This window comes from Balearica regulorum, chromosome 2 (assembly GCF_011004875.1).
Source record: "Balearica regulorum gibbericeps isolate bBalReg1 chromosome 2, bBalReg1.pri, whole genome shotgun sequence".
Classification (NCBI taxonomy): Eukaryota; Metazoa; Chordata; class Aves; order Gruiformes; family Gruidae; genus Balearica; species Balearica regulorum.
The window spans coordinates 135,022,291-135,046,803 of NC_046185.1; the positions used below are offsets into that span (position 1 = coordinate 135,022,291).

At 39.5% G+C, this 24,513-nt stretch overlaps 1 protein-coding gene across 3 annotated transcripts in view; it reads right to left on the reverse strand.

The window, feature by feature from the left end:
* Window positions 1–24,513, reverse strand: part of HDAC9 (histone deacetylase 9) — a 484,789-nt gene that overhangs the window by 316,339 nt on the left and 143,937 nt on the right. Inside the window, exon 2 of one of the 3 annotated variants that reach the window (XM_075746059.1) lies at window positions 14,979–15,060. The exons of the other annotated variants lie outside the window; for them this stretch is intronic. Coding sequence (XP_075602174.1) covers window positions 14,979–15,039 — 61 coding nt within the window. The 5' untranslated portion in view covers window positions 15,040–15,060. The remainder of the gene's footprint in view (window positions 1–14,978; window positions 15,061–24,513) is intronic. 3 annotated transcript variants of the gene reach the window in all.

The following is a 24,513-nucleotide window of genomic DNA, read 5'->3' on the forward strand; positions in this document are numbered from 1 at the left end:
AGACTCCTAGAGGTCCCTTCCAACCTCTATTTTTCACTGTTTCTGTTATCTGAAAAAAAAAGCCAATCTATCCCACAGCTGACTGAGACACACCTTGAGCTTACTATTCGGCAATGCCAGAAATTTCGGCCAGAAATGTGAACCAGATCATGAGAATGTCTACTGGCTCCTGGCTGTCAACTGGTGGAGTTGAGCATGGGTAAATTAATGTAGTTAAGGGGTTTGACCCTGGCAGGGTCTAGGCAGTCTAAAACCAGTGCATTGTGCCAGACAGTATTTTTCTTTTCCAAATTCAACATGCTCAGCTTGGAGGCTGTCACCCGCAGGACTACTTCTTTGGGTTTTTACAGGATTAGGAAGGTTTGTGTGCATGAGAAAAGAAATTGCAAGTAAAGTCTTCCTCTTGATGACAGAAGCTGAACACTTCTCAACACCTGAATTCTCTCCCTGCCCTGGCATACGGTTCCTGTGTGCCCACAGACAGCTGAAGTGATTGATCAGTGATTCCTGAAGTCCCCAGGAAGATGACAGCTATGGGTCAGCACCCTGCAGCCTTCATGTGAGACATTTTCCTTTTGCATGAAAGACTAAAGGCACGTTCACACTGCTTATTTGGCCCAAGCCTATGCCCAGGGCTTGCTGAGCCTCCCCCCTGCTGTTTACCTGCAGCCATCTGGCCAACTGGAGCAGGCTGTGAGAATTTCCCTGTCTAGAGGGAAAACCACATTGGTGGAGTGAAAAATCTAATGCGATGTGCAATAGTCTTCAGCTAAGAGGTGATAATCAACAGTGCAGCTCTCCCTGTTGCCAGCTGTCTCTCAGGTGGTGGCACCACCAGCACCTCACCTCCACCGCAATATGGCAAGGATGCCTACTCTTAGAAGAAATTATAAGTGGTTTAAGCTAGTTGTTTGCACAATCATTAAAACACAGCAAGAAGGGAGTAACTAGCAGCACTGCCTTTGAGCTGTTAATTGTCGTGGTTTGCACTGGGTTTATTATCTACGCTGCTTGCAGGGAGGGAGCTGCCACTCCATTATGTAAAACATCACCCTTTTCCCAATGCTGTGCTTTGAAAGAACAACAGTTTCTCCTCAGATGTGTGAAGGATGGAGCCCGGACATCTACCTCAGCGCTACGGACGCCCAGGGGATGGAGGCAGGCTCTTGAATCCTTGAACAAGGTGCTAATGCAGTTGAAGGGAACAGGATTTCACACGTACTTCTGTCCTCAGTGTTTCTTACTGGGCAGCTGGGAGCAGTTCATCACAGAGCTCCCCACTTTCCAGGAACCCATCCTGAGACTCCAGCCTCTCCCCAGGACAGCAGGGTCTGTGTGCCCAGGATGCTGCTGCAGGACCCCACGAGTGAGACACTGCAGTAATCGGTTTTAGCTGCACAGGACCTTCCTGGGATAAGGCGTTTAAGCCAAATTTATCCCAAGTGGTACGTGTGTTTTCACTGTTTTCTAACTGAATTATTTGGTCTGATTGGCCTGGGGTTCAGTGTTGATTTTCTGCTGAAAGAGTTATAATTGTAACTGAAGTTGAATAGATCTTACCCAATACACAGCTATAATATTACTGAGTACTTTCAGAAACAGAATTTTTAAAGTTGGGTAGCTATATTGCTATTTTAGATAACCTCTGAGGATATGTCTAAACAGCAGAATGCTCTGCAAGTGAGAGATATCCTGTCTTAATATAGCACAACCACAGTGCTTCACTCAGGCTAATTTGGTAAGCACAATGCAGATCATCTTATTATGCAGGTTGTGGTAGACTACCTAGCTCAACCAGAACCAGCTGAAGTAACTCAGCACAGCAGTGCCCTGGAGTTTGAGTTGTCTAGTTATAAAATGAAAATATCACAATCTCATCTTTTAAGGACATTATGAGAAAAAAATCAATCTGTGAAACACTTAAAATAGTCAATGACCACTATCAAAAATCCTACAGGACACAAAAAATCCTGTATCCAGTGCAGGATTGGAGGGCAGGTGGCAAATAAAGTTAGAGCTATACTGTAAAGAGAAAGAATAAGACATCTTTACAAAGCAACCTATACAGCTACATCATCTATCAAGTATTACTAAACAAGCCAGATTCTGTAGGGGGAAAAAAAAATAAATCACGATACTGAAAGTGAAATGGCTATGCATAAGAGGAAAGAGGGAAAATTAAGAGTATTTGGACAATCTAATGGCTAACTCTTCTATTTTCCAGTATTTTACATCTCTCTCTCTCCCTTTTCTCTTAATTTCACATGCATATCACACACACACTCTATTACTTTAAATACAGAAATACATTTAATGTTTTCTGATTAAGAATATCCCTTTCCACCTGACCAGAAAATAGAAGGCAGCTGGCTTTCCTCAGATTTTACAGTGCACTTTTTTTAAATCTGTGTTGGTACACCAGGTTTCTAAAATCAAACTAAAAAAAAAAAAAATAAAAAATCCCTATTTCCTTTGGGATATTACAGTCCTATTTATATGTAGGAGTATTGCTTTATTCCTCTACAACATGCCATCTGGTTCTGCAATGGTTACACAAAGATGGTTATTTATAGACCAGGGAAGCACAAATGTCCCTCCCACCTCCCCCAGTATAAGGGTCATAGAGCCCTCACCTGGTACTAGATTTAACATGACAGGTGATAACATAGAAGTAAAAATAACTTGTCAGTATTCCCTTCAAAGATAGACAATTACTAGTTTAAACACAGGGATGATTTGTTCTTAATTACAGAAGATTTAAATACAACAGAATACAAACACATGCACAAGTGTACTCCAACAGATACATGTATAGGTACATACATACATACGCACAAACGCGTTGCTTAGAAAAGATTATTTTGGTCAGAAACCTATATGAAGTTGAGACTAACCTCAGCTTTAATTAAAATCAGCTCAGTAAACCTGACACTGGATTTCCACTACTAAATGGAGGTTTACGGGGCTTTAATTAGGATATAAAGGCTCTGTTCCCAGTGGAACAGATCCTCAGTAAACCCCTCTGCTAGTCCATTATCCCCACCCCAGCATGCGTCATTATGTGCCCCTGTCTATTTTAGCCTTATTAATGTGTTTAGGCACATACATCAGTGAATTAGCGCAAACTGCTCTAAGGTTTCAGGACGAGGGAGCCAGTCATTTCCAACATATCAGCTTTACCTCTCACTTCCAGAAAAACAAATACTGCAAAGGAACCCTGCTAGTTTCCCAAGTAAACTGCTCTAGATGTATAGCAGGTTTCACAATAACATACTGCATTTCAACAAGCTCATACAGCAATCAGGAAGGGTTTTGCAGAAAACATCCATAGACCAAACTCTCAACCACTTAGGTTTTCATTTACAAGGCAGACATACTCTCAAGACTGGGGATATCTCACCCTCGCAAACATAAAGAAGTTAAAAAAATACTTACTTCTCAAGTATCTTGTAGTCTTGCTCCTGTAATTGTATAGTCAAATTACAAAGATAAACCCAGACAGAGGAATCCTCTAAAGAACTAATGCTTTTTAATCATTTTTCTCCCTCAATGTTCTAAACAGGCATTATTAACATCTTTGGCATTAACAACAGGCATTTTAACACCTTTGTCAGCAACATGGACAGTGGGATCGAGTGCACCCTCGGCAAGTTTGTCAATGACACCAAGCTGTGTGGTGTGGTCGACACGCTGGAGGGAAGGGATGCCGTCCAGAGGGACCTTGACAGGCTTGAGACATGGGCCTGTGTGAACCTCACAAAGTTCAATAAGGCCAAGTGCAAGGTCCTGCACGTGGGTCAGGGCAATCCCAAGTACTACTACAGGCTGGACTGAGAGCAGTCCTATGGAGGTGTTGGTGGACGAGAAGCTCAACATGACATGGCAATGCGTGCTTGCAGCCCAGAAAGCCAACTGTGTCCTGGGCTGCATCAAAAGAAGAGTGACCAGGAGGTCGAGGGAGGCCCCTCTGCTCTTGTGAGACTGGAGTACTGTGTCCAGCTTGGGGGCCCCCAACACCAGAAGGACATGGAGCTGTTGGAATGAGTCCAGAGGAGGGCCACAAAGTTGATCACAGAGCTGGAGCACCTCTCCTATGAAGACAGGCAGGGAGAGTTGGGGTTGTGCAGCCTGGAGAAGAGAAGGCTCCGGGGAGACCTTATTGCAGCCTTCCAGTACCTGAAGGGGCCTACAGGAAAGCTGGAGAGGGACTGGTTACAAGGGCATGGAGCGATAGGACAAGGGGTAACAGCTTTAAGCTGAAGGAGGGTAAATTTAGATTAGATATTAGAAAGAAATTCTTCACTTTGAGGGTGGTAAGGCAGGTTGCCCAGAGACATCATGGATGCCCCGTCCCTAGAAGTGTTCAAGGCCAGGTTGGATGGGGCTTTGAGTAACCTGGTCTAATGGAGGGTGTCCCTGCCCACGGCAGGAGGGTTGGAACTAGATGATCCTTAAGGTCCCTTCCAACCCAAACCACTCTATGATTCTATGATTATTAAGTTTTATTACTGCTTTAGTTATCCCTACTGTTACCCAGAGAACTTTGTTTTGACAATATCCTAAAATCAGAAAATGTTTCATCACCAAAAGTTGTTATTTCTATGTTTCTATGCCAGGTGACTACCAAACTTCACAAAATATTAAAAAAACCACTTGGAATTTGTACTCATATTAGTAATCAGGACAAAAACCTACTTGTGCTGCACTCCAAGTGTGTATTTTTAAATGGGTAAAAAACAGGAACAGAATAAATGTAAGGTAGATATTGATCACCAAGCCTGAACACATTTATTTTGATATGGCCTGTCCCAGTGCTACTTTGAGGGACTTTTACACAACTCCGTCATCCCACATCTTGACTGACAAATTGCTTAAATCTATTTGCAGCTACAGAAAATCTTAAAATCAAAGCCAAAAGGAAGAGGAAAATATGATAGCTTGAGCCCATTAGTTGTGCACTGCTGTTCTGCAGGCGACCAGAGGTAAAGCGCCACTGATTTAGGGCATCCATACCTGGTAGCCTCTGCTGTAACCACTGTATAAAACAGCACTGAAGTCACTGATTTAGGTATTCATCAGAAACTAGTTTTAAACCTATCTAGGTTTAAATGGTTTGTTAGCCACTGAGCTAATCAGCCTGAGTCCATATCTTCTTGTGCCTTTTGAGACCTCTATTACATCCAATAGCATGGTGTGATCTTCCTCACTTGCCAAAATGAATGTCACTGGTATGTCTAGGGGTGCTGGTGCATCCCACTGTTAGGATAGGCAGAAAAAATCTCCAAGAGGCCTTTCTACATCTTCTTTCATACTTCCATTGTCATAATTAAGCAACCGTTTTCTGTATAATCAAAATAGAAAGAAACCTGCCAGTATGCAATCTCTTTCTTTAATCTGGGAGAAAGGAATTTGTCTTGATGCTAATATGCCTTCCTTGAATTTGTCAAGTCATTGTCAATTGATCAAACAAATCTTGTTCTAAAAGACCATATGGAATATTACTCATTCTTGGTTTAACTTTTTAAAATAAAGTGTATCTTTTTTATACAGACATATATATTTTATTATTTTTTTTCTCTGTGAAGAAAAGAGCTGTGATAATCATGCTGGGATGATGTGGAGAACACAGAGAACCACAGACTACCAGTTAACCCTGAAAATGAAAATCATCTACAGAGAAGACTATTCCAGTGAGGCCTACTGAACATGGAAACAAGAGAGGGCTGTGGGTTTAGGATGATACAAACACTTACTGTCATGAAGGTATTTGTTTGCATTTCTACTTACAGCACAAGTTATAGTCTGACATAAATTCTAGCATTTTATTCTGCAAGACATTACAAGATGTTGCACTTGGCCAATAGGAACCCTTCAGGTCATAGGTAATTATATTTTAGCTCATGCCATGTCATACACCACTCCATTATGAGCTGGTAATAGCAATCAAAATCATTAAAACTTTTAAAAATCAGCTACATTAAAAAAAAAATCTGCATATTGACTGTAGTTTGACTGCTGTAGTCTGTACTACTACTTCTAGTGATAGGTACTATACCTTTCGCACGTAAAAGGTCAGACCCTAAATCTAAAAGGAAAATACAGAAGGTTAAAGAAAAAGACTTATAGTGCAAAAAGGTAGAGTCACTTTTTCAAGGTCACTTCGCAAAAGAGGAAGAAATGCAAATGAAATCAGGTCATTCTGATTTCCAGTTTCCTGTTCTAATCACTGGATAATAGCATCTTCCCCAGCTCCCTTTCAGAAAGTTACCCATAGAATATATCTTACACATAATTACTGAAATATCAGCTAGCATCTTGAAAGATCATTAAGGCATAAGCTCATAACAGAAGCAAATAACAAAACAGAAAATAAGCAACGCTATTTTAACATATGCCTCCATCATATTTGCAACTTTCAAATTTCATTAGTACTTGATAAAAAGTCCACTCTCATGATAAGAACCCCAACTGAGTACATATTGAAATATGCATTTCAATATGGCAAAAAAAAAGCTGTGGGGCTTTCTGCCAGTTGAGCTTTGCCATTTTATGAATTCAGAGAATAACACTCAACAAAGTATTCAGGCAGGAAAAAGGAACAATAACTAAAATGTTGCTCTACCTACAGTTAATGCTCAGAAGCACTGTTGGAGTGTTTGATAGATCAGAAAAATGTAAATATTCTATTTACTGCTGTGAAATAGTCAAGAAAAAATGCTGTGAACATTTAATTATTACCAAGAATCCAGAGAATCTAAGACATTAACTCAAAATATTCAGTTACCTATTGAACAAAAATCTATTAGGATGCTGTCATGAGTGTAGCGGCTGCTTGTTAACTCTCTGGCATGGCAATAAAAATTGGGCAATGAATGTAATTGTACTAGGGATCAAAGAGCTGAACTCCTACTGAGAACCAAGTGTATACACTGCCAATATTTCATCATTCAGAGTCACTTTCCCTTCTCTACCTAATATGAAAGCTATAAAAACAAAACAAAAAACCCTCAAACTATTATTGTTAAAGCCAAAAACTAATTAGTGATTGCTTCCCAAAGTGTTATGTGAAAAGTCTCTAGAAATAATGGGCTGCATTCTCAAATTTTATAGGTTTACTGAGTCTAGTGTTCTCTGGTATTTCCTGTTTCCCTTGCTAGGGAAGATTGAGTAGAGTTTACAAGTCATCTTGAATAACACACAAACTTTTCAATAAAGGCAATAATTTGTAGATTCATAAAGCATATGCTTAAAATAAAGACAAGGGTGGTAAACAAAGGGAATAGCAAGACTTTTTCTATTGTTTTTAGAACTAAAATTCCCAGCATCTTAAACCTTCTAGCAGCACGTGATTTGTCATTTTGGTAGGGTTTGGTGACGCACTTTTATTTTCCATTGAAAATATCTGAGCTTGAAAGCAGTAATACATGAGATTCCAGTAGGAAAATAAACCACACAATACATCTATTTAAGTCTAAAATATTATTTCTGTATGTTAATGAATACAGAATCATAGCAGTTATAGGCTGCCAACAATATAGGGAACAATGAACAACTCTCTGTCTCTTCCTCTGTGAGGCATTTCAGCAGAAGATTTCAAAATATGACATACATAGACTTCAATGTGATCCTTGAAACATCCATGTATGTTACTTTTCCAAGCTATAAGCATCGGAACAGTGCTCTGAACAACTAATGACAAGGAATCACCTTCTTTCTTGGTAGCTCTGCCTGCCATGAAAACAGGGTTAAATGTCATGGCTCTTGATCAAAGTCCCAAGATGATGATTCAGACCCCTGGCCCCATTACAGTTAATGGGAGTTCTGCTATTGACTTTATGATGTCAGGATTTCAACTCCTGAGATCATTTAATTGCCCCAAACATTTATCACCTTGTTTCCGTTTTACAGCACAGCTAAAAGCGTGTTCAGAAGAACTGCAGCCATAATGCTGTGACCAAACACTGCTTTAGTGAGGACCCAAAAGAGAAAAATATCATCTTCCAGAAAAACAATTCTTAAATCAGTCCCTGAATTTGTGCACAATCCCAAGCCGTATTCACTTAGAACATTTAACAGCATCACAGCCCAAGTGTGCATAGCTGTGTTTTACTTCACTTATATTTTACACAATCATTATGAATATACACTGGTCAAGAAAATGCTCTTTGAACACACAAGATATGTTAAAGTTCTGTCTATATCTGTGTGCAGGTGGTACCTGCCACCTTACCAGTATTGTTCTGTTTTACATTACGTTGGCAAAAAGGCACAGATTCTCCAAGGACTGTGTTCAAGGAGAAAATGCCTTTGATTTACTTAACGGAAAATAGGTGCATCTGCATGCTTAACTACCATCCCTATAGTAAAGATGATAAAAATAATAACAATATGCAATTTTTCCTTATCTTGTTGTGTATTCAACTCACAAAGCCATGTCTGAACTCAGCTCCGCTGAAGTCCAGGAGATTCTACTGCCTCTTATGGCAATGTGATAAAAGTAGCAGGACTGGTATTGAAGAAAAAAAAAATCAATTAAAAGAAGAGACAGAAAGCAAGGCAGTTGGGCTGATCCACAACCCAAAAGATACCTGTAAGCAAGCCAGAAATTTAGACTGCATGTTTTCTATTTCTATGAGATTTTTTTGTATTGGCTGACTATTAAACTGCACAAAAAGTGCCTAGAGATGTAGTAAACTTCTAAGGTTTTGGTTAAAAACAGGTTTTTTTCAGTAAAAATCTGTGTTGCAAAGATGCATTTATCCTCAAACTTAAGCTCCAGTGACATTTATAACTAACCTTGGCCTTAAGACACCACCAGAACATGCTTAGTTTCACCATATTATATATAATGTGTTTTACATACATGACACTCTTCAGTAAGTTCATACAAGCAAAAGCTCTAAATTTGTACATTTCTTAAGAAATGTACACATCTGCATGCAAATGAGGGGCATCAGTTGAGCTCCTCACATCTTGTACATGGTCCTGCAAAGACCAGTTCCCTCAGATGGAGAAGCCCTTGGTCCCTCAGCTCCTAATCAGAGCTGCCTCCGTTTGGTGATCTGGCACAATACGCAGAGTCTTACAATAGGTGACAAAAAGTGAGAAAGCCATAAAATGTCTATGTTTTGTTTTTAGTATACAGAGCTTCTGGGTTTTAAACGTTCATAAAAAAATACCAAAATATTTTTAGAAATGAAATCCAAGATACCTGTTTTGAATAAACTGCTGTGTTCTGAGGAAACTGGATTGTAAAAACAAATAGGAGTATTAATAAAAATGTTCCAGCAGCTTAAATCTCCTGTAATTTAGTAAATTACTGTACATCCACCCAGTAGTCCTGAACTATAAAGTTACTTTTGACTTTATACCAATGTATTTCTAGCAGCAAATCTCCACCGCGGACCATTTATTTGACCTCTTTCTAGCACAGATCATGTTATAATACTGAAATTCTTTATGCTCCTAAAAATAGCAATGGAGAGATTCTGAAATGATTAATGACAGTTAGGACTGTTGAGCTCGATGTAGAAAAATAAAATAGTGTATACATCCATCCATCTACTGAAACCTGTAAGATTATTTTTCCTGCTCTGTGGTGAGGATATTAAATTTCACAAGAGCTCTCCTCTTCCAAGATTGTCAGAACGTCAATGGCTTTATCCAACATTTGTTCTAACATTTAACATAACGCATGACTGCCTAGAGGTACCAAAATACAGGCAGCAATTGAAGAGTAGTTTTCTAAAGATATAAATAGCAATGACAAGCATGAGTTTATTGTGAAAATCCTGAGACTCCCAAGACTCAGGACGGAGATCTCTGTCACAGCCATGTCCCTGCAAAGCATTCTTCTGTTCAAAGTACTCCTTAACAAACATACCTATGATACAGAGATCCTTTGCCTTTTCTCAGCACATCACAGTTCAATCTGCTTGAAAAATCTTGTTAAAGACCTAGCACTGCTACAGGGAATGTGTGGAATTTCTTTACTCTCTTCATAGAAGTGCTAGTGTTTTTAATGAAGTGCATAGAATTCAAACACTGATGTCTAGAGTCAGTATCTGAGTATCTCTCGTGCTTGTAACAAAGAACCATGTGCTGTCAGAAAATTAAGGGGATGAAAGCGTATCATAGGAAAATTACAGTGATACTACCTGAGAATTACATATACACTTTATATTCTAAAAGGGTTACAATAAAGTTGACTGCATGCCTTCACCAGAGTTAGCAGAAAGGCAAGCACCCTCCGAGTGTGATCCACACCACCAATTTCAATTGAGTAGTGAAGGAAAATATAGCAGACTATCCTGGAGCAGATGCCTAATTTTTGGATGGATAAAGTGATATGAGATAAATTGTGCTCTGTGCATCTTAATGCTACGGAGTTTAACTCATTCTTCTGACTCAGGAGACAAAGTTATTGCTGGCCAGGCACATTCTGCTTGCTAATCATATTAAAACCAAAAGTGAACATTGTTGAAGATGTTACAGGTCACGAATGCATGTTCAATTCACTCAGACTGAGCCTACCCCAGTGACATGAGCTCAATGACAGCTGTGTCTTACATGTCTACTTATTCTAGCTTTTCTCCATTTCCAAAATATAAGCAGCAGGCACTTAACAACACTTGAGCAGAGGGTGGAATAGTAGGCAGGACAGAAGTAGTAAGGTCTCAGAAAAATTGTGCCTATTCCTTGGATGGATCAGCAGATGCACAAATGAGAGGCACAGCCTGTTGTGTACACAACTCTCATGTATTGCCGGACAGAAGAGACAGAAAACCCTGAAGACCATCATTATTCTTCCCTGTGGTCCCCTAGTACTGCAGTCCACCATGTAGAAATGGCATTGTTTGTTACGAACAGGTCGGAATAACCTGACAAAGGAGCTAAGAACTTAGTTCATAGCCCATTTAAATTCACAGCATTGAGATGCAAAACAACAACAGTCGTTTCTGTATGGTTATGAGGAAAAAAGAGCATTAAGGACTCGACGCTGAAAATTTAAACAGCAAAACAAACCAGGGAAATAAGCCAGGATCACTGATGTGCGGTAGCATGTGAAGTTCTCCTTCATTACAAATTTGCTTGGTGTTCATTGCTGGTAATGTGCAGATGTCATTGCACTTGCCTAAGAGCTTTCTTGTAATGAAGGACTGATTTTACATACTATTAAAATTATAATGTTGCTGCTGCAGGGAACCTGAAGGACAACAAGCTGAAAGCTATTACTGAAAGAACATGATCCAAATGCGGTCATTCTTCATATTCTACGCAGCCATTTATCATTCAAGGAACAAATTTTACTGCTCAAATAATAGCATTTATAAGGATCCTAGATCTTGAACTCCCACTTCAACTACAGCCATATCTGAAATTCTCAGCATCTCTTTTACAGGCCTTATAATTTCAACATATGTTAAGTGAAAGTGAGCATACATGGAATACATGTTTCATTTAGTAGATCCTGGATTTTATAAGAAATAACTAGTTATAAAGGAGAAAAACCCAAGTCTTAAAATAAAACTGGTGAAACTCATGTAAATGAAGATAACACATTCTCATGTAATACTTGTTTAATAATGATTTAAATTGGTTAAATAAAATATTAATTTAATGCTCATTTTAAATTTCTTTTATAACAATTAAGATTGCATAGATAATTATTGAATTAAGCTAAACAGGCTTTAGGTGCATTTGCATGGCTTTTATAATAGCAATTTAAAACTGAATACATTAAACTTGCAACTTTTTAAATACAGAGATAGGAAACACAATTCTTCTTGGAACCACTCTCACCCATAAGCACTTTTATGCATATAACCAGTGCCTTTGAGTTCTATTCATGGAAGTGTTTTCTGGAATGAGGCCCTACGGAATATATGTAAAAGCGCTACTCTATTTTCTAGGATTAAATATAGCTGAAGAGCATGCAGTTTTTCAATAGCCATTTTATTCTCTCTGTGTCTGAAATCCAGTGCTTTGTTGGTGGCATGCTTTGAAATTTCTGGAACCCATTTATGTAATCTTGGGAGTTGCTCTTATTTCCATGTCATGAAAAGTATAAAATTTCTTACTGAAGGAAAAATAATATGCCCAAATTTCTATTTGTATGAAGAAAGACTACCTTTGGGAGCCATCCTTGCAACTGATATTTTTGTTTCAAGATGATAATGCTGTATAGTTTTGTATCTTCATAAACATATTATTCGGTATTGAGATGTTGGGTTTCTACCTTAAAACTTTGTATTTTTTAAATTGTATTCCTTGCATTTGCTTTTCTGAAGTTCTATGAAGATCACAGAGCAAGAAATAATACGTAGATATGTTTTGTATAAATTCTTTGTGTTAACGCATGAGAACTCATCTTTTCTTCCAGCACAGTGACAGCTCACAGATATGTTTCAAGCAATCTTTCGGTTTTTGGTTTGTAGTCATTGAATTTTAAATTACTAAGCAACATTAAAAAGAAGCAACATTAAAATGATGACTGCAAGATATTAATCTTGCGTTTGAGTTGTATGAGAGATATAGCTATGCTTTATAAAGCTATTTGTTAAATGTAAATGATGATTTTTTTTGTTTTCAAAGGGTATTTGGAAACATACAGTTTAAGTCCTTGCTGTATTTGTAATAATAAAATCTTTGAAAAGGAGAGGAAAATCAAGATCTTTCCAATAACCAAAATATCTTGATATTTCTATCAAAATATTTTTTTTTCATTCTTGAATTGCCATGCTTCACATTCCAGGTTCCTGCCTAGTTGCTTCCAATATTCACCATTAGAATTTCAGTACAGCCATGAAGGAACAGATTGAAATTCATAGCTGCCCAGTGATGTGAAAAGTCTTCCCATTAAGAAACTTCCAATGACACTGTCTCTAGAGTGATCAGAAAAGTGAATTAATTCATAGAAATTATGACAGGCAGAGTGATGTGTACAAACAACCACCAGCATTTCAAGTTTTCATGTTAGGATTCTGGGTGCTTATTTCAATGTCATTAGGGAGGGAGGAAAGAAATACATGTACAAATCTCACAATTATTTTTTAAAAAAAAAGGCTGTCCTGATTAATATGTATGCATATCTATACACATACATATGAAACACTTTTCCTGACTTTGAAGACATCTTCCCTACACAAGGAGACAAAGCCAAACACTTACAGTTCTCTAGACTGCTTTTCTTTCAGCCAGTGCAGACAACCTGAGGTACTTCTACACCCAAAAAGCCCTGAAGGGACACCAAGAAGGCCAAAGCATCTCAGTGAAAAACTTTATGGACGTCCTGCCCTGGGTTTCAGAAATTGATAAAGTTAGATGAGTAGGGCTCAACCAGACTAGGTTGCTTCAAGTTTCAAAGCTCAGTGCTGTGTTTCACTTTCTGGAGCACCTTCTTCACAAACAGAAACATCCTGTGTTCAAAAAAGAGGTTGCACAGCCCCAGGACTAACACAACAGAACAAGAACGTGCTAAAAATCCAACCACAAACCTCTTCAGTCTTTGCCAGTAATCACCTACCCTTCCTCCGAAGTCTGGCTAATATTAGAAAGACAATTCTGGCCTTTGTGGGCCATTCCAAACAAGCCTCCACATGTCCTTCTGCTGGTTTTGATACCAAGAACAAAATGATTACTAGAAAATAATAAAAGCAAGTCTCTCGACATGTGTGGAATATTTCTCACTGAATATCTACAATACATAATAGAGGAAATATCTCCAAGGATATTTACCTTAGATAAGAATGAAATCTACCACTTTTGTGGTTTTACCCCAGCTGGCAGCTGAGCACCACGCAGCCACTCGCTCACTCCTCCCCATCGGGATGGGGGAAAGAATTGGAAAAGTTAAAGTGAGAAAACTCGTGGGTTGAGATAAAGACAGTTTAATAGGTAAAGCAAAAGCCATGCACACAAGCAAAGACAGACAAGGAATTCATTCACCGCTTCCCATGGGCAGGCAGGTGTTCAGCCAACTCCAGGAAAGCAGGGCTCCATCACGCGTAACGGTTACTTGGAAAGACAAAGACCATCACTCCGAACACCGCTGTCCCCCTCTTCATCTTCCCCAAGCTCCTTATAAGGTGAGCATGACATCTTATGGTATGGAATGTCCCTTTGGTCAGTTTGGGTCAGCTGTCCTGTGTCCCCTCCCAACTTCTTGTGCACCCCCAGCCATCCTGCTGGCAGGGCAGTGGGAGAAACAGAAAAGGCCTTGACTCTGCATAAGCACTGCTCAACAACAACAGGGCCATATAACAAAAACATCTCTATACTATCAACACTGTTTCCAGCACAAACCCAACATAGCCCCACACTGGCTACTATGAAGAAAATTAACCCTCTCAGCTGAAACCAGGACAACCACTTACATACTAGATAAGGTGGAATCGCGAGTGGAAAAATCCTTGCATTTTTTAAGTACATGACTGCTTATCTTTCTTCTGTCTTAATTAAAATCAATACAACTGACTGAATATCATTATTTTGTTACTAATAAAGTACATATTAATAAAAACACCATGCAACAGACACAAAACTGTCTCTTAATGGGAAACCATTGTTATTAAACAGTATTAAGAACCAACATTTAGTTTGCAAGAGGGTCCAGTAAGGTCATTCCAAATACTATTCAGTATTTTTTATTCTTCATTTAACGCTGCAGGTGATGTAAAATCTGAATGACAGACAAAGCTGAATGAAGCATGAAGGCTCTGTTTCAAGCAGAACAAAATAGGTTCTAAAATCATCAGTTGAAAAAGTAGATAAGGCCTTATTTGGACAACTGAAGAAACCTCAAATTCACACACCCTGATCCTCAAGGGGGAGGACTTCAACCACCTGTTATCTACTGGAAGGACAACACAGCAGAGCACAAGAAATCCAGTAAGTTTCTGGAGGGCATTGATGGTCACTTCCTAACAGGCAACTGAGGAATGGACAAAGGAAGGTGCTCTGCTGGACCTCATACTTACAAACAAGAAAGAAGTGGTCAGGAAGGTGAAGATCATGGGCAGCCTTGGCTGATGTGACCATGGCATTGTGAAGTTCAGGATCCTGAGAGGAGGGAAAAAGGCAAATAAGCAGAATCACAACCTTGGACTTCAGGAGAAGAGACTTTGGCCTGTTCATGGGGTTGCCTGGAAGAATCCTATGGGACATGGTCCTGAAGAGAAAAAGGGTCCAAGAGATCTGCTTGATTTTCAAGGATCAACTCCTTCATACTCAGGAACAGTCCAGCTGAGGAGCAGGAGGCCAAGCAAAGGTAGGAGGAGGCCTGCATGGATGAACAGGGAGCTCCTGGCAAAACTCAAACATAAAAAGGAAGCATAACAGAGGTGGAAGCACACACAGAAGATTCTGGAGGAATACAGAGACACTATCCAAGCACGCACAGATTGAGTTAAGAAAGTCAAAGCCCACCTGGAGGTGAATCTGACACAGCACATGAAAGGCAACAATAGGACTGCCTAGCGAGATATCAGCCACAAAAGGAAGATTTGGGAAGGTGTGGGTCAATGGTTGAATGGGGCACGGGGACCTGATATCAAAGGACATGGAAAAGGTGAAGGTACTCAATGCCTTCTTCACCTCTGTATTCCCTGGTAAGATTTGCCTGCAAGAATCCCAGGTCACTGAGACCACTGGGAAAGTCTGGAGCACTGAAGACTGGCAACCCATAGAGGAGGATCTGTTTAGGGAAATGTTAAACATAACCATAAGACCTGATAGGATCCACCCAGGAGTGCTGAGGGAGCTGGAAAATGTTGAGGAAGGTGATCTTTCCACTCTGCTCCACACTGGTGAGACACATCTGGAACTGAGACTTCAGCCTGGAAATGAGATGGCTCAGGGGAATCTTATCAATGTGCACAAATGTCTGACTGGCAATAGTGTTGTAAAGGTGGAGACAGACTCTTCTCAACAGTATCTAGCAAAAGGACAAGCGGCAATGGGCACAAATTGAAGTACAGAAGTTCTATTTAAACATAAGAAAAGACTTTTTTTCACTGTGAGGGTGGCCAAACACTGGAACATGGCGCCCACAGAGGTTGTGGAGTTCCCATCTTCGGACATATTCAAAACCTGATTGGACTTGGCCCAGACCAACCTGCGGTAGCTGACCTTACTTTGAGCAGGGAGGTGAGAGTATGTGATCTCCAGAAGTCCTTTCCAAACTCAACAATTCCATGATTTTGTGACTCTGTGAAACACATTGTAGTGTTTTATTGTAGTTGGAGCACACAACAATCCTACCCTTTCAGTTCCTATGCTCAAACATGCCAGAATTAAGGAAAATGGAAAATTATTAGACAGAACTTTGTGCAAAAGGACAATCTTAAGCTCAGAACAAATAAGCACATTTGATACCACACTGCTTTTGTTAAGCCAAAGGAGGCACCACAGAGGCTAATTATTTTTGCTGTTCTTATCCATAAGCATTACATTTTTCAATGTTCACAGAGAAAAACTTTAGTTAATGAGATCCATAAAGATGCTTTAATCAGCTTATATTGTGAAAAAGTATTAAAGTCTCCACTTTCACAACAGGCACATGAAATATATCATTTTATGATATATTACTAGCACAGGAACTCACTCCCCCTTTCCCCTGAACCACCTGCAATTTTTAATAGTCATGTATCGCCAGGGTACCAGAAACTCATAAAAGTTTAACCTGCCAATTAACAACTAGGTAAAGTTCCAGCCTTGTACAATATTTTGATTGCTTCCAAGAGCTTTTCACAAAACACAGAAAATATTTCCACAAAATTGCTAGCCAGAGTTTTGATCTGATCTATAAAAAGTTGAGTAGTAGGAGAAAAATAAAAATGTATTATGTATGAATAAAATTCATCAATTTTTATACATGACAGTAAACCTGCCAAAGCCAACTTTGGATAAAAAGTACTTATTTGTTAAGGGAAGGGGAGAAAAAATAAAGAAGCAAAAAAGGGCTTTCATTCTAATATTTTCTTTCAAAGAGGACATGGAAATTAAGAGAGGAGTTCAGCTATTCAATATAGGTTAATCAAGGTATGAAGTACAGTAAAATAGTTTTCAATTTATTTCATGATACTGCATCAAAGAAATAATTAGGTCAAATAACATTATCTCGGTTTGCAGTAATTCTTTAAAAACTAGGTAAGAATGTATTAGCTTTCAAAACATTTTCAGGAATACACAAATCAAAGTGTAAAATAGTTACATTTACGTATATCTGGACTGGGAGGTACATGCTAAATTATAAATTTTTGTGGCATTACCATTAATAATCACAGATCCTAAGCACTGAGCAATACTCCCATTAGTGCTTGAACAAAATAATAACAATAAAAACATATCCACCTCTAAGAGATGAGATTTAATTATAAAGCAAGAGTCTAATGTATAGTGGCAGGAAGGAAGTCATAGACAATATCAATCACCAACTGGAACAGGTACCAACTCATATCCTTCAAACTAACCAGTGCTGTTTTTGTAGGTGAATACAGGATATCCCAAATATGAGAAACATAATGAGAAAGCATAAAGATGTTCATTTGAAAGCCTAACAAGTTGGTAAAGAAAGTAAAGTGAGAATACATCTTTGCTACTGGACAGCAGATGCCATGAAAAAGCAGCAGAAAACAGAAGGAGAAAGTCAAAGTTAGTGGGACATGGCTAGAACTGCAAGCTTGGAACTTCACGGAATTAAAGCAAACAAAGTATTTGGAGAGATGTTCAGTCTGAAGATGATGAGAGCAAATAAGAAAAAGAAGCTAAGAGCAAGAAAAGAAGTCATAAATTGCTTAGGGCCTAAGTGGAAGGACTTGAAAACAAAAAGAGGGCCTACAAGCGATGGGATTAAACTAAATGATAGATGGAAAAGAGTTTGGGTTTATATGACATCTTTCTGCCACAGGGATGCAGGTACTGCAGAATAACCTAATCCCTGGCATGACAGTGTTATCACTGAGCACACGGCTGCATTCACAGGGGACCTTCAAGGCACAGCGCAGTTTGACTACTGCAGTTAGACCTTGCCTTTGGGTCAAAAATTATTTAAACCCAGGGTGTCAAAAAATGCTTGATATTATGCAAAATGAGTATAAACAATTTACAGGAGCTAATTAAAAGCCCTAGACAAAACCTGGAAACACCCTGAATGCAGGTTCAGGTCATTTCTAAAGCTCCAGTCCACTTGATGAAGAGAAGGTGCATTGAATTCAGAGACAATAGTTTTTATTTTATATAAACATTATTGATCAAAAAATACCAAATTTTTAAATGGTAAAAGAGCAGCAACGTTTTGTACCATGAAGTCCACTATCAGTACAAGGGTAAGCAGTTTTCTTAGAGTCTTAGCTTTAAACTAATTCTACTGTACAGGAATCTCAACTTGGTTTTTTCTTCCCTTTTTCCTCTTTCTGCCTTTGCTATCTGTAATGAAAAGCTTTAATACTCGATAAGCATTAGGCAATGATGAATCAAGCAATTTCAAAGAATCGTTATTAGCATTTTTCAAACTGCTGCAATTTTTGTCAGGCGAAGTTACAATTTAGGTCTGCAGGTTTACCGTGCACTGTCTTCTAAAAGATCACTCTTCAGGAGACCACCATCTATTACCACTGAAAAGAAATATTAACTGAAATGTTGCCCAGCAACTCATTTGTGCTCCCTTATCAGATCACAAACTGACTGAAGAAATAGCTATAGGCTTTATGACACACTCAAAGCTTCTTCCAACATATTAAAAAAAATCCAAAACAAACCTAGCTTCTGCCTATTCTGCCTAGTCACTCAGTTTTCTTAGTAAATTCTTTGTGATTCTGTTTGTGAGAATTACAACAAAATCAGTATTTGTAGGAGTCAAAGGAGAAAGGAAGTGATTACCATACTGAAAAAAAACCCACCCAACCTAAACAAACCAAAAAACCACTATGAAAGCCCATAGGCCAAACATTTTCAGACATAGGCTATAAACCCTAATTGGAAACATTCTGAGTTCATGTTATTTTTATCTACTGTAATTTTCATTTCATTATTATAGAGGAAAGGGGATCAAAATCATTTACAAGTGCAGACTAAACCAATATTTTACAACAGAAATGCAAAGATATGACATTCTGGTAATATCTAATTTATCATTCACTTGGTTCTAGATCTATACTATAACATCAAGCACATATTCCACTATTAGTCATCAATTCAATTCACATTCCAATAAAAAAAATAAAAATCACTTTGCAATCACATTTTGTATGAATGCCATCTTAAGAATCTCTTGGAGAGATTCCCGGCTTCTCAGGAAAGGGCTCTCAGAAGAATGGCTGAAAAGGAACAAGCAATACTGTGTATTTCTGGTTCTCTAGATGTTCAATAGGAGTTTTAATTCAGAACTCTTCTGTTTATTCTAGTCATTTTAGGTAACTTTTTCCAAGTTTTAAGAGCTTGACATACAGAATTAAGTTTCATCTCTAAGCACCATAACTTTACATACACAGCATTTATTATTATTATCAGCTATTAGTACACAGTCAGTGTACAACGTATGCTTGATTCAAAAGTCCTCCCAAGTTTAATTGAAACAATCCTAATGATTCCCAAACAAAAAATTAAGTCAAATAACACATTTTTCTCTAAAATATTATAGCTTCGATAAAACCAACACAATAGTGAAACACCAACATAATAGTGAAACACAAGAACATGTAGTAAAAACCTAACTTCCACTTCTCGATTTCTCATTTATAAATCATACAGGATGGGAAAATTAAAAAAAACTGAGAATTCAATATTCTTATTTCATTAGGAAGGTATCATGAATGTGAGGTTTGTTGCCATGCAAGGAAACTGTCTCCATGAATCCTGCTTTGATTTGTTGCAGTCCTTGATGCCACTTCAGTTTTGCCCCAGAAACACAGCTCTCACCATACCACTGCAAACTAAGAAAGCAAGACTGATTTGTCACTCCTGGTGACCAATTTGCCCAAAAGATAGCACAGTCCACATTTAGAATCACAGAATTGGTTTGGTTGGAAAAGACCTTTAAGATCATCAAGTCCAAACCATTAACCTAGCACTGCCAAGTCCACCGCTAAACCATGTCCTTAAGTGCCACGTCTACGCGTCTTTTAAAAATCCCTAGGGATGGTGACTCAACCACTTCCCTGGGCAGCCTGTTCCAGTGATTGACAACCCTTTTGGTGAAGAAATTTTTCCTAATACCCAATGTAAACCTCCCCTGGCACAACTTGAGGCCTCTTCTCTCGTCCTATCACTTGTTACTTGGGAGAAGAGCCCAACACCCACCTGGCTACAACCTCCTTTCAGGCAGTTGTAAGCGCAATAAGGTCTCCCCCCTCAGCCTCTTTTCCTCCAGACTAAACAACCCCAGTTCCCTCAGCCACTCCTCATAAGACTTGTGCTCTAGACCCTTCCCCAGCTTCGTTGCCCCTCTTTGGACACGCTCCAGCACCTCAATGTCCTTCTTGTAATGAGGGGCCCAAAACTGAACAGTGTTCAAGGTGCAGCCTCATCAGTGTCGAGCACAGGGGGACGATCACTTCCCTAGTCCTGCTGGCCACACTATTCCTGATACAAGCCAGGATGCTGTTGGCCTTCTTGGCCACCTGGGCACACTGCTGGCTCATATTCAGCTGGCTGTCGACCAACACCCCCAGGTCCTTTTCCAGTGGGCAGCTTTCCAGTCATGCGTTGCCTGGGACCCAGCACTGAGCTTTGTTGAACCTCACACAATTGGCCTTGACCCATCGATCCAGCCTGTCCAGATCCCTCTGTAGAACCTTCCTACCCTCAAGCAGATCAACACTCCCACCCAAAATGGTGTCTGCAAATTTAATGAGGGTGCACTCAATCTCCTCATCCAGGTCAGATTGACAAGCCTGTAGTTCCTAAGGTCCTCATTCTGGCCCTTCTTGTAGATGGCCGTCTCATTGTCTAACCTCCACTCAACTGGGATCTCCCTGGTTAGCCAGGACTGCTGATAAATGATGGAGCACTTCCACCAGCTCCCTGGGGTGGATCCCATCCAGCACCATAGATATATGTGTGTGTGTGTGTGTGTGTAAGTGGTGTAGCAGGTCGCTAACAATTTCCCCTTGATTATGGGGGCTTCATCCTGCTCCCCTTCCCTGTCTTCCCCCTCAGGGGGCTGGGTTCCTTGAGAACAACTGGTCTTACTACTAAAGACTAAGGCGAAGAAGGCATTAAGCACCTCAGCCTTTTCTTCATCCTTTGTCACTATGTTTCCTCCTGCATCCAATAAAGGATGGAAATTCTCCTTAGCCCTCCCTTTTGTTATTAATGTATTTATAGAAACATTTTTTTTATTGTCTTTTATGGCAGTAGCCAGATTAAGTTCTAGCTGAGCTTTGGTCCTTCTAATTTTCTCCCTGCATAACCTCACAACATCCTTGTAGTCCTCCTCAATTGCCTGCCCCTTCTTCCAAAGGCCATAACTCTCCTTTTCCTCCCGAGTTCCAAATTTATCTGTTTCTCCCATTCTGCAGAAGATGGGAATCTTCCTGGTTTTGATATATGTACCTTAGATCATTTATTGTATTTCACGTTCACAAAGGAAAATGGATTATTCAGCTTAACAATAATGTTTTACTCATTGCCAGTTGAAGAACCATACAAATTAGCTCTGCCACACACCAGTGACCTGCCTAGTCATTTTTCAGCTTCATAAACAAGTCAAAGGGAAAGGAAATCTATTTTTTATTAACCAGCTTCTAAAACTAAGTCATTTATGCTTCACTCTGCCGAGACCCCTAGTCAAAGGAAAACAAAGCCAACTGCAATAAGTTTACCAGTAGGTTGCTTCATTAAAATCTATAAGGTGAAATTTTTCAACACAATCAAATCATCATAAAATATGTTATGTATTTATGATAAATTAAACTGTTATTACACTCCTTTTCACTATAACACCACCCTTGGGAGCAAGGGATTTTGTAGGTTCCAAATATGTGTTATTGTAAGGTGCTGTTCTACTTAAGGTTAAGTTGCGTTTTCCATTATAAAATCCCATTTCCAGGGGTTTATTACTCAGCCGTAAAAATCTGCTTGGGGCTGAAATACAGCATGTAAAGACTCAGTTCAGCAGCATTTTTTTCAATGAAAATTTAAGAAAAAAACCCCACCTCGGTTTAGCTATTTTTAAATTAGTGAAGTGCCAAACGTTCAAAGAAACTCCACATCTGCAAAGATTTGAGTCTGTATCTCAAGTACTGACCCCGAAAGCAAAAAAATAATCTCTTCAGTGACCATCTGCCTGAATCTTCCCCCATGGCAAAGCAGAGCCAGCAATACCAATAGGGCAGCCTAAGCACTGAAGTACTGCCTTCAAAGACTGCTCTTTCCAGAGCCTTTCATGGAAATTTGAATGCTGTCTCACCCCTACCTCCTTTTAGGTATATATTTTTCAAAACTACAATTAAATTAAAACATATTTTTTTCATTTGAGTCACGAAAAGAAATGCAAGATGCTCTACTTAGCTTTGAACAAGCATAAATAATTATTTTATCGGGGCTTTTTTTTTTTTTTAAGGTATTGATAGTGATAGCATTAAAACTTAAAAAACATTTTGATGAAGTTGCCTTTATTTACTTTGCACTATGAAGTTATGGTGACATAGGAATAGATGTCCTGGGTCAGAGTACAGGTTCATTTAGCTCTGTACCCAGCCTGACGCAGTGACTCATGGACAGGTACCTAGGAAAGAGTAAGAACAGAATAAACATGCTGTTTCCCCAGCCTCCGCCTATTTTCAGCTCAACAACATCTTGAGCCAGACGTGTCTTCCAATATATCTAAACCATTGCAAGAGTAAAAATTTCATGTAAAAATTCTGTGATTTTCTCTGGAGATTTTGAGTCTGTGAACGTTCTTTGGTTTTAGCACATAAAACGCTAATGATTTATAGTGGTTCAGTACAGATACAGTGATACAATGATACACGCCTGCGCACCAGTATGTGACCACACATACACAGCAACTCAAACTTTAAAAGGTCTGATTAAAAAGGCAGGAAATACCAGATTAATCTCAACGGTGCAACTTCCATTTTAACACCCTTGTGCATGGCTGCTGTAACTGAATCTTTAACCACACCTCTACATGCTGTCTTTTCTACAGAACTTATGAGACATTTGCTCACAGCAGTTGTTGCTCTGTTACATCCTTTACTCTCTCCTCTTTGATCATTATGCAGTCTTCACTCACACCTTATTCTTTGCATGGAATAGCAATGCAGATATGAAGACCTTTCTTTCCAGGCTCCTGACATTTCCTTACAGGTTTTTCTCTGATTCACACCACAGCCACATGCTCAATTTTGAGTTTTACAAAGCCTGATAAGGTGTGCAGCAGGTTACTGATCTATCAAAGCAGAAGCGCAGCATTGGAAGACTGAAAGTAAAGAGGAGCCACTCCTCTCGGTTGCCTGTCTGGGACATCACCCGTGACATTACCTTCGTCCTTAAGCAGTGGTTAGCACTGCACGGCACTTACAGTGATCCAAGCACAACTACTCTCTGCTTCACGTGCAGTGAAGCGTTGCAGTGCATTTCTCTCCTGTCCCAGTCTCCTCGTCTGCCAGTCCCAAGCTGCAATCCTACAGCTTCCAGTGTCCCTACCCAGGAGATCACTGTGACACCTCCACCATGCAGGACCCCTCCTTCAGATGTCTTGCTCCTTCTAACTCTTTGGGTTTCTCCTTGTGCACTGTGAGGTCTGTTAACCTTCCCTGCTCTGGGCTCTTTTTCCAGGAAGTCTCAGTTTGCTCAGAAACCCACCCTGTACAGGTTTTTTTACCTGTAAACCTCTAATGTCAGTTTTGATCCAGACAACCTGGAGTGGCAGCAGGAGCACAACGGCAGGAGAGTCCTGCCTGTCCCTAGGGTTCAGGGGACAGAGCAGTGCAAAGCTGTAATGCACAGGGGTCACGCACATCTTCTGCACACCAACGTTTGCAACACCTTTACTAAAGTAAACTTCATAATACGGACAAACTGTAGAGGGACAGCTTATTCCACTTACAACCTGTATTTAACTAGTCAGTGCATATGTTACGGGGTTTGTATTAAGTAAAGTGTCAGCGTAGACAAAACCTTTCCCTCCCCATTTTTAAATGTACATATTGCACATAGCACCAGTGGCGCACAGTCCACGCTGATGCTTTACCTGCAGCTGTATTTCAGTAAGCAAATCCTTCCCACCCAGCAACACCCAAGCACATCCCCATCATTCTGGGTGAAAATGTGCCGGCAATGTAAGTCCTTAAAGATTACATGGCCCCTTGTGAATGGTTAAGTGAAGATTATTTGAAAGACTTAAATACACAGAAACCTGACACATTCCTTTTTAATGCGCAGGCAGACTGTTGTTTATTTAGGTTTTGAAATCTAGTCTAAATTGAGCCTTGAGAAAGAAAAAAAGTAGCCTAGGTTTCAATTATCAGATTGTCTTCCACTAGTCAAGGGATAATTTGAGCTTTAGAG